The 12,328-nt window shown below is 33.5% G+C and overlaps 1 protein-coding gene across 1 annotated transcript; it reads left to right on the top strand.

The window, feature by feature from the left end:
- Positions 1-8,153: 8,153 nt before the first annotated feature.
- On the top strand, positions 8,154-10,580 carry LOC149897991 (uncharacterized). The gene is made up of 2 exons (XM_090115844.1): positions 8,154-8,708; positions 9,800-10,580. Exons 1-2 carry the CDS (start codon positions 8,232-8,234, stop codon positions 10,532-10,534), a joined length of 1,212 nt encoding a protein of 403 aa, XP_089971970.1. The 5' UTR covers positions 8,154-8,231; the 3' UTR covers positions 10,535-10,580.
- Positions 10,581-12,328: the final 1,748 nt, after the last annotated feature.

Below are 12,328 nucleotides of genomic sequence, written 5' to 3'. Positions count from 1 at the left end.
ATCATAATTGGAGCCGAGTGCATTTCCAATATTGCCCCTGCTACAGTACGTGAGTACTGAGTAGCCGGTTTTATAAAACTGTTTACGTAAAAATATTTTCGTATTTACGCAAAGAAATTATTTGCAATGTTTCAGTAGTTTCACGATAGGCTGATCTTGTATTTTAAATTACAATTTTCTATTGTGTTTGATAAGAATCAATTAATTAACAAGTTGTTTGTGGCAGCGCAATACCGAGATAAGTAGTGTGTGCGTAATCTAAGTCGGTCTATCTATATTCTATAAACAAAGTTATATCAAAATGTGTTTAGCAGTTTAAGTTTAAATACAATGACGCGACATTATGAACATTCTTGTTAGTAGGGATTAATTATTGAATTTACTTTTACCATAAACAAAATTATTTTTTTAAGGTCTTGAGTAGGTACCTTAAATTTAAAGAAATAATTCTGTTTGTACTTACCAACAAACGCTAATAAAAAGCCACAGAAAATCAATGCATTTTAATGAATTAATTCCCTAAAGGCCAGAGAAGAATTGAAGTGAAACTTCTTTATCGGGGTTGGGAAAAAATTTAGTGTAACATTTTCGTTACGCGTGACATTTTTCCGTTACACGCCATCTTTTTACTATCCCTACCACGCGTGATTCGACGTCTTTCTGTAAAGTTGCATATATATAGTAAACTAAAGGTCCGCCCCGGCTTCGCCCGGTGTACATATTTCGCAATAAAAGGTAGCCTATGTCCTTTCTCGGGTATCAAAATATCTCGATACCAAATTTCATGCAAATTGGTTCAGTAGTTTAGGCGTGATGAGTAACAGACAGACAGACAGAGTTACTTTCGCATTTATAATATTAGTATGGATTATTTTTTGATAATTAATATGGTCATAATGAAGTTTGATTTCTTACGTGTGTACACTAGTACACGCACACATTTTTTATTTTTTCAAAAAGGCACGAACGTCATAGATACTATCTAATTATTATTTCAATTTCACACTATACTTAGAACAAACGGAAAATAGTAAAACATGAATATGCATACAGGCTTTAACGAATTTTTAATTAAGCATCTATTCTTTAAAAAAATGTGTATAAATGAGTATCATTATTTTTAAAAATAGAATTTGCGTTATGCCTCGTGCACACAGCGGAATTGTTTATGCGAATCAACACCTTGTGTATACCGGACTAAGCAAAATAAATATACATATTTTATTTTCGTGATTTTTTTTCTATAACCACAAGTTTACACGTGTAGTTTTTTTTCCTCGACTTAGGCCAATGCTAACTGCTTTGAATGCTGCAATTTTTTTGTCGAATAATTTTGGCAACGCAATTAATGGTGCTGACGTATATATACTTATAGGTTACCTATCTTAATCTCGAATTTTAATACTCCGAATATCATAATCCAGAAAACGTTTGGACATTTTTTCATAACCCCGAATTTTAATATTTCGAAGTTTTGTTTGCCATATAATCGCAACTCCAAATTTCATTTGCCCATTTCTTCATTTGTACGACGTTTTACAATCCAGACGAATGAGTTCCAGACATACGAAATCTAAATGCACAAAATCCAGATGACCGTAATCCATATGCACGAAAGCCAGATTTTTAAAACACAAATTTTTGAAATACAGTTGATTGATATCCAGACAAACAATGTCCAGATTTTTTAAATTCAAATAAACGATATCCAGAAAAACGAAATCCTTCCAGGGGGTCGCAGTACGAACCTAACCTAACCTACTGAATAGATTTTAACACTTAATCCTTTCTGTTGGGCAAGTAAAACAATAGCGAGTCGGTTCTGGCACTCGCCGGCCGCTGCCGCGGCACGCTCGCTTCGCTCGCTCGGCTCGTGCATGGGGGGTCACAGTTCAAACCTAACCTAACCTACTGAGTCGAATTTGACACTTAAACCTTTCTGTAATGGGCAAGTAAAACAAAAGCGAGTCGGTTCTGGCACTCGCCGGCCGCTGCCGCGGCACGCTCGCTTCGCTCGCTCGGCTCGTGCATGGGGGGTCACAGTTCAAACCTAACCTAACCTACTGAGTCGAATTTGACACTTAAACCTTTCTGTAATGGGCAAGTAAAACAATTTACTTACTGGTAATGTTTATTTTCAGGCAATAGTAAAGGGATAATCACGATTGTATGGGAACCAAATAAAGAGATTATGAAAATCTGGCAATAGTTTATCTGCTATACGATTATATGGGAACCAAATAAAAAGATTATGATAAGTTGGTAATAGTTTATTTGGAAAATGGTACTATGGGAAACAAAAAAAAGTATTCTGAGAATCTGGTATAACTATATCTGGATTATGAGAATACGGGAGACAAAAAAATACTTTTTAAAAATCTGGTTTTGGTGTGTCTGGAAATTGATTCATCTGGGAAATTAAAAAAGGAATTTTAAAAAGTTGTCATTCATAACATCTGTCTTTTAAAAGTTCTAACAACCGTTTTCGGGATTTTAAGATTCGGGTAATAGAAATTCGAGTTTTTAATAGGTTACCATACTTATATTTATTTACATAAATAAAAATAAATTATTTTGTTATCTTAATGTTGTTTTATTTTATTTACTATACCTATACATAATACCTATCAGGAAGTTATATTTTGTGAGAGCGTGAGACTGTGCTTTATATTTAAAAATGCAAATATTACAGATTAATAGTATTGAAAAACTTGTTGATTATTTAATTCATTAACCATTTATTTGATAGTTCAAGGCCACAGTCAAATACACGAGCAATGTAACAAGTGACTACGAATAGGTTACACTTATCAATACATAAAAACAAGTGGTAACTAACAATATGTTCACATATTCAGTATTAATTTATGCGTCCATCTATTTATAGTTGTAATTTTATTTTCGTACTTCTCAACTCGTTTTGGTAAAGTATTATGTAATTTACCTACCTACTGTGCTACTACATTATTGATTATAGTATAGTTACTAGATTTCCGCCCTCGGCTTCGCCCGCGTTTTCAAAGGAAAACCCGCATAGTTCCCGTTCCCGTGGGATTTCCGTGATAAAACTTATCATATGTGTTAATCCAAGTTACCATTTATATGTGTGCTAAATTTCATTGTAATCGGTTTAGTAGTATTTGCTTGAAAGAGTAACAAACACACACACATCCTCACAAACTTTCGCATCATCACTACATAGTATAAAACATAATAAATTATATACTAAAACCTTCCTCTTGAATCACTCGTTCTTTTAAAAAGAACCGCATCAAAATCCGTTGCGTAGTTTTAAAGTTTTAAGCATACATAGGGACAGAGAAAGCGACTTTGTTTTATACTATGTAGTATGTACCTAGTAAAGACGTAGAGAAAAGGCCAAATTCATAAAGTATTTTTGTATGCGTTATACCAATATTTATATAGGTCGGACCACTTCCTGTAAGCAGGTATGAGGCATCTTGTAAACAAGAATAACATTTTAAGTTAAGTTACTTAAGTTATGAATCAGCATAAATAGATACCTATGATAGAGATAGGATTTAGGTTTTTTCAGGTGCCGTTGCAGATGACAGTCCGCCATTTTCAATTACTATAGTTCTTTCAAGAGGATTTAAAACCTGAATTTTCATTAAAAAAAACTGCGATATCTGACATACCTATTATACCTATATGGACATAATTATTATTATCATTAATAAAATAATTAATAAGAAATATCTGTAACATATCATCATACAAATTCTGAATAGCTTGTTGTATGAAAAATAATGCAAGATGAGAAACAATAACCCTTTTGATAGCAGAGGAAACTACGTTAGCAAGTAAAATAGGTACATAATAATATGTATAACGAAACTAAAATACATTTATTTCTATTGATAATGCTCGAAGTGGCCTGTTTATTATGTAGGCTTTGTTACTAATACCAAATATTTGGACTCTTTGAGATCACAGTGATAAGATACACTCGTGTTAGATAACGCTAAAATAATACCACAAATATAAATATATTATGTGAAATAACTGTGCATGCGACAAGCGAATGGTTGGAGGTACCTATATGTTTTAGGAAGAGAAAAGTAGGTGTAGGCTTAGATCATTAAGTACTATTACTTAGTTCATTAAGTAAGGCGTATTACTTAATGATCTAAGGGTGTAGGTATAGGTAAGTACCTACCTGCCAATAACAATAAGGTGCAGGACAAATAAGTTGTATAGGAAGTAATATACAGTGTGTCCGGACATGACATACCGATATTTGAAGGGGCTATTCTCCAGGTATTTTTATCGACAATTCAACCCCTCTACAGTCCCCTACCTCACCCCCCTCAAAATGGTTTTCGAATTTTTTAAAGTATGTTTCATCACTCTTATCAATTAAATTTGTTTAGTGGTCCCTAGAATAACTTGTTATTGTTCAAATAAAACCAAATTTAGTATTTTGTGACACTCACTTTCGAAGTTATTACAATTTTCATAAATTCACTATCCGAATTGATAGGTTTGCCATTTTGAGGGGGGTGAGGTAGGGGACTGTAAAGGGGTTGAATTGTCGATAAAAATACCTGGAGAATAGCCCCTTCAAATATCGGTATGTCATGTCCGGACACACTGTATATATTATATTATTATATTAGTCACGCCTTAACTACTGAACCAATTTGCATGAGAGGGTATAGAGATATTTTGATACCCGAGAAAGTACATAGGATAGGTTTTATCCCGGAAATCCTACGGGAACGGGTTTTTCTTTGAAAACGCGGGCGAAGCCGCGGGCGGAAAGCTAGTATGTAATTAATATAGACTGAATTTAAAAATATCCAAATAGGTATTAATCTATTTTCTTGTTTACCCGGTTATATTTGAATAATAATAGTTCATCTATCGGCCTTGATAGTAATGCCATAAATAGAACGCACATTTTAATTATAAATAACCGGTTTATAAATTCAAAATAATTTGATATTAATATCAGAAATAAATTGTTGCTTTTATTTAAAAAATCACAGTAGCAACCATGGTAGCAACACAAGCTAAAAGCCTTGTGTCTCACAAAATATTGAGCGTCATCACTACATAGTATAAAAAGATTTTTTACAATTCCATATCAAACACCAAATAAAACCAAATATATTAGCAATTAGGTAATTATTATAAACTAGCGGTCCGCCCCGGCTTCGCCCGTGGTACATATTTACGTTTTCTCTACATAAGAACCATCCTCGTACTTCAAGGAATATAATAGAAAAGAATAATCGAAATCGGTTCAGCCATTCACACGTGATGCCGTGACAACGCGAAACAGGTGCAGACCCGCCGCCTTTTTAATTTTTATAGCTCCCGCCGCGCAGCGCGTCGAACGCGGCAACTGATACACAAAAATAATCCTTATGGCATGATTCTGTATTCACGCGCGATGACTTATAACGTATTTCATGTATAACTTTGGTGTTTCTACACCGATTTACATGATTCTTTTACTATAACCTGCCCAGGAGTATGAAGAATAATTGTGCCAAATTTAGCTAAAATCCGTCGGGTAGTTTTTGTTTCTATAACGAATATACAGACAGACAGACAGACAGACAGACAGACAGACAAAAATTTTACTGATTGCATTTTTGGCATCAGTAGCGATCCCTTATCACCCCTTCATAGTTTTTTTTTAAATATATTTCATGTACAGAATTGGCCTCTCTACAGATTTATTATAAGTATAGATAATATCATACAAAACCATCGCGAACACGCCTCTATATTAGGCTAGTTAAAACAAATTCAAACCAGAACACGATTTAAATATTATCCAAGCAAATTTATTTATCGCATTTGCTAAGAAGTATAAACATCAAAATTCGCTAACAATTCACGGTCAATCGGCCAGTCGTATTGCATATAAATAAGTTAACATTTTAGTTAGTCCGTTGTCCGTATTCTAATGAGTACGAATTTACGGCCTCCTTGCGTAATAGAGTTTGTTATTATATGCCTACAGAGTTTCCATGTAAATGTATTTATTAATCATAATACAATCGTATTATATTTTGTTTAATGCTTATTACCAACTATTATACTATGTACCTACTTGTATTTACTGTTTAAAAAGACATTGTACGTTAAAAATAGCAGAATAAAAAATTATAGTTACCTACAAATAGATGACTTTCCTTTTTCGGCTTGCTTTTATCTCTTTCTACCTTAGATCAGTCAACATTTAATAGTAATTAGTAACCCTCCTTGTACGGAACCCTAAAAATGAATAAATCGAATATTAGAAAATATTAGGTTGGTTAAAAATAAACATGTGCCAATTAATTAAGGATTAAAATAACATCACTTTTTTCAGTACCTACTAAGCCTACTCAAATATTATGTAATTGAAGTTAGATCGATGATTTTACCTTACAATTTTTCCGGTCATCCTTTTATTATTAAACATAATAGGGTTGAAGTAAACTATGTTGCTGGTAGATATGTACCTAATCTACTCTCATATATCCCATAGATATGTTGACAAAATCCCTTTCAACACGGCAACAGACCATTTTTAAAGATATATTTGTATTATTAAATTGAATTACTGTCCATAAAAAGTAAAAATTTCAAATAATCAAACTAGGATAATGCCGCCAAGGCGCCAAATTACAAATATCTACTTCAAACTTATTGCCATAAAAGAAAAACTTTAACGGAAACATAAACAATAATAAAAAACTAAACCACCATAGACCAAAAATATATATTTTTTTAAATATTCGTTAATTATGAAGAAGACACCGTTTTGCATCAAGGTTTCATCGCTTTAGAGCAAGACACAGCAAAGCCGTTACTAGTTGAGAGAAAATTGATAATAAATAATTCAGTGGTGATGGATGGTGGTCTAATATGTCTAATATACACCGGAGCAATATTTCACAACGAAAATCACGCCTTGCCTATGAATCGTTTACCGGTTTACGTGTTGATATGTCTATTGTGACTGTAGGCGTATTTTAAATACTATCCATAAAAAAATAGCACACGTGTAACCGGTGTTATGAATTCATGACATAGAGAGCGGCTTAACGAATATATCGAAAGTAAAAATTTATATAATACACTGCTCGCTATGTTTTATATTTAAAACTACCGGTTTAAATAAAGCCGTCAATGTACACAATTTTTACTATTGTGTCTTGTCGTAAAAGTCGTCGTTGGTTTTTATTTATTTTGGCTCTAAGGCCTTGTGTACACAATCAAATCAGTTCATAAAGAATTGACAAATTTATTCTCCCGGAACGACGCGCGACGCTCGAAAAGTAAAAGAATAATAATTATACTTTATGCAATTAGCAATATTATCACAATGATACATTAATATTTGAAATAACTACTTGAAATTTAAACAGGCGTTAATGGTTTATGGTACCTACATGGTAATAATTAGGTACTGTGGGTACTGGATACACATTTTCTTGTTCATTGATCGTGATATAAAACACTATTATTATGTATAATTACATATTAATTAATTGACTTACAATTGCGTACGTCAGTGCCTGTAAGTTTTCTTTCTCATTAATGAAAATTAAATTAAAATATATACTAGCACAGACTAATAATAATATACTACGTATACAACAGACGGTGCACTCCATACAAAAAAAGTTGCACTATGAATTTACGCAATTAAAGCGCCAGTGGGGAAATAACGTACTACGTGTTCGATTATATCTCTTAGTCTTTTGCTTTTAACACACTAGATGGCACGTTAAACACAGACTTGGTGTTCTTTTCCTTCCAGAGCCACTAGATGGCACTAATGTAAATATATGTACACGTACCTTTTATTTTCAAGTCTTTGGCGTCAAGTGTCAACGTCAACTGTCAACATAATATTTTGTACCTACTCGGATTTTTAAATGTAAATACGATTCTCCACAAAAACATTGTAGACACAAGAAAGGGATTTCTACATTTGCTACTAAGAAGGATATGGGATCATGAAGGATTTCATCTGTTTTAATACCAGTAAAATGGAATGAGCGCCGTGGCCGTGACTGTGTTTGGTACATAAAGAATGACAAACATTCAACTTAGGCAGCCTGTAGACGTTCAAATAATTTGTCAAATTTTACGTGTTTGGCAAATTATTTGACAGTCTGCGGATATGTTTGACGTGTTTGTCAAGCAAACTACGTGTTTGGCTGTTTATTTGAAAGATTTGATTGACGACATGCTTGTCAAACATGTTTGAAGGTGTACGGTCATGTTTGTCAAACAAACTCGCCATTTTCGTGCGACCGCCGCTGAGACAGGTTGTACGTTCGTCTAAGGTTATATTCGTATACAACAAAATCAAAATGGCTGACTTGAGTGACAAGGAGTATCAACTGTACTTTATATCTTTATTTAGAGATTCACCACAACTGTGGAAAGTAAAATCCAACGAATATAAGGATAAACATAAAAGAGACCTGGCTTTAAAGAAAATGGTGCAAGTATTAAAAGTTTGTCGTCCACAAATTACCGAAGAGGATGTAAAAAAGAAAATAAATATCCTGCGTACGACTTTTAATCGGGAAAATAAAAAAATTAAAAAGTCTAGGGTTTCTGGGTCGTCCACAGATGATCTATATGTGCCTAGCCTATGGTATTTTAAGGAATTGCAGTTTTTAGAGGATCAGATGGAACCGGAATCAGGAATTGACACAACTGTAAGCGAGGTAAGCAGTGTTATTTTTTAATAAGTGCTTAAGTGCTCATTGAGTAGGTACTAGACTAAAAATAAAATAAAAACTTTGTTTTTACTTAGTTTAATATATTAAAATTAAGTAGTATACATATAAAATTTTCATAATCAACACAAATCATTGCAAGCACTTGTCTTGCCATGGCACTGCTCCAACTGTATTAAAGTACTGGCAAAAATCGTCTCGAACTTGTTTTGCTTGCAGTGCAGAATTTCCTGCTCGACTTCGTTCAATGCTTAGCAATTGGTTTGGGTCATTTCTCCATGTGCCTGGTGTTATAGTACCACTAGCACAATCTTCGACATCTACATCTCCATGACGAATGTATTGCTTCTGTTTCACGAGCAAATTGTGCAAATGACAACATGCCATCACTATAGTTTTTGCTTTATTGGGTGAAAGGTTAATAGGTTTTTTAAAAATCTTGAACCGTGATACAAGAATCCCAAATACATTTTCCACTATACGACGCGCACGAGATAAGCGGTAGTTAAATCGTCTTCGGTCGTCATTGAGAATATTCTTGTGATATGGTTTCATAAAATTTGGGAGCAGCTGAAACGCCTCATCCCCTACGAAAACAAAAGGCATTTTTTTTTCTGAATTTGGTAATTTTTCAGGCGGTGGAATTTGCAGTTGCTTCTTTTCAAACAGATTCCAAAATTTTGTATTTTTAATCACTCCTCCATCAGATACTCTTCCATTAGTTCCAACATCAACCATTATAAATTCATAGTTTGCGTTAGCTATGGCCATTAGCACTATGCTAAATGTTCCTTTGTAATTGTAGTATAAAGAACCGGAATCCTGAGGCTTTTCAATTAACACATGTTTCCCATCCACTGCTCCAATACAATTGAAAAAATTCCATCTATTGCCAAATGCGTTGGCTAGTTTTTTCCAATCATTTTCTGTTTTGGGTAGCTGTAACAAAAAAAAACACACACATGAAAAATGATAATTATTATAATATACCTATTCATTAACATTTTAATGTAACACAATTTTGACTACACAGTAATTTTTATTATTTTATATTACTCATAATTTAATTTTTGTTTCAGGAATCATCAGCACAACCAGAATCTGCTACACAGTCAGATATTTTAACACAAACAGGGACTGCTACACAATCAGGGACTTCTACACAATCAGGGACTTCTACACTACCAGGGACATCACAACAATCGACAGCACCACCAGCATCAAAAAAAAAGAGAAATGATTTGCAAACTGAGTTGATGTTGTTAGCTAAGGCACATTTTAAAACACCAGAGAGTGAATTTCAAATAATGGCGAAAAACTGGGCTTTTAAATTACAACGTATGTCAAGAGAGCAACAAAGACTTGCCGAGAAATTTATAAACGACATACTGTTTGAAGGTGAAAATGGCAATCTTAATAGAAATTCTGTGATGATAAATGCTGCTCCAGCTTCCCCTACCTGGTCCTCCAATTCTTCACCTATACCACCTACGCCATCACCCAAACCCTCTATAACATCAACCATAACTCGCACACAACCACTTAAACTACAATCGCTATCAACCATACCATTACCACATACGCAATCAGCCATACCACACACACCACCAGCCATACCACACACACTGCCACCTTCATTACACTCGTCGTCATCATCCGTGCAGCTGCCGGTACAATCATATTCATTATCTATTCCTTCTCCCATGCCAAATGTGCCTGATGAAATTGTGGAAACAACTGAAGATGTAATAAATACTTCGGACGCAGAAACTGATACTGCAACAAGCTTTTTGCAATCTTTTTATGCTCTTTAATTATAATGTGTAATGAAACTGTATGCATGTTGATTATAATAATAAAACTTACCATTATATTTCTTTTTAATACTTCATTTATAGCTTCACATGTTTCCATGACAATGTCACTCAGAGTGCGAGGTGCAATGCAGGACTGAAATTTTAAATCTTCAAAATCGGCTCCAGTTGCTAGAAATCTTAGAGTTATTGATAGCCTTTGAGAAGCTGGAATAGATTTTCGCATCACAGTATCTTTTTTTCCAATCAGAGGACTAACTAACGCTAGCAAGTTGTTGAAAGTTTTATCGTTCATTCTAAGAAAGTTACGGTAGTCTTCTGGTTCTGTGCGCAATATCACATTCAATAAATTTTCATGAGTAAATCTATCTCTTAGTTTTAACCATTCTCGTGTCCAACGTCTTTTTTTCTTCTTTTTTATACACATCGCCAAAGTCAATGCAAGAAATGCTTTGTCAACGTTACTCATCGGAGCGTGATTTCACGGCGAAAACTGCTTTGAAACTGTCCTGTTTGTTTGACAAACTTGTTGTTGTGTGTGCGCTGATATTTGATGAAAACGTACAAACAAAACGTAAAGTTTGACAAACATGTTTGAACGTCTACAGGCTGCCTTAAAATTATTATGAGTGCATTACGGGCAAGGGCACAATAAGTTGTCCTTTGACTAAGATGTACTTAATTTTAAGGAACACTAAAATGGATGGCTAGAATAGCTGGTATAATCGCATACATAGTATTTATTTCTAGTCTGTTGTATAAATAATCAAAGACTACAAAATATATAGTGAACTATGTCTTTAATATTAATTCTACAGTTTACAGTGTAGTGTGTAATCTATTGTATGTGTGCGTCTAGAATATATAGTCCTGTTGTTCTACAGTTTAAGCAGTTCAATACAAGCTTACAGTCGAGTCAAGTGTTTCATAAACCACCAACCATTGCATGGCAACCCTGCCAGTTTTGTAAATTGTAGTCTACCTAACCTGACTGTTGGTTTTGATTTGTATCACACAAAGAATACTATACCAAATTTCAAGAAATAAGAATTAAATATTTGATTAACTTTTACTAATATACAGGAGCTTATACATCAAACAAGACCAAAGCAGGGCTTTGGAGAAAGTGTGTATGGACAAAGACCACAATACATATGGTGCGGACAACTGCATGAAAAGCATGCAGTAAGGGACATTAAATAAATAAATAAATAAAACACATTTATTGTCAAGATCACAACACGAGATACATTTATAAACGAAGGAAAAACAAAAAGAAATAAAAAGAAAAATAATTAAATAAAAATAATCTTATTCCTAAGAACTGTAATGTGGCAGTGAGTGACCTGACAAATGGAGCCAACTCAGTATATGATGGCAAGGTGATTAATACCTCACCACCACTGATTTTCAGTGACCCCAAGTGACTATTGGAGTTTCAGTCTAGAATTGTATATAATGATAATTTAACATGAGTATATTATGTGAAAGATATATTATAGATATTAATATGATAAATACTAATAAATAAATACATCAGTTAAAACATGATATACATATATATACATATATATATTATGTATAGGTAGATATAATATCAGTATGTAATTATGTATATACTTAATGTAAATAAATAAAATTAAATTATGTATATGTTACCGGAAATGTATGAAATCAAGGAATTGTATACAAATCCTAGTGGTCTAAGATCCGAATATAAGTCGAAATGCAACGGCGTGATAATAGAATGAGACCAATTTTATAATAAATTAAGTGTATTAAAAATGGTTTGAC

This window comes from Colias eurytheme, chromosome 24 (assembly GCF_061535395.1).
Source record: "Colias eurytheme isolate Ceu_HAF_F1 chromosome 24, ilColEury1 Martin Lab GWU primary, whole genome shotgun sequence".
In the NCBI taxonomy this organism is placed as follows: domain Eukaryota; kingdom Metazoa; phylum Arthropoda; class Insecta; order Lepidoptera; family Pieridae; genus Colias; species Colias eurytheme.
This window is presented reverse-complemented; position numbering and strand designations above follow the sequence as displayed.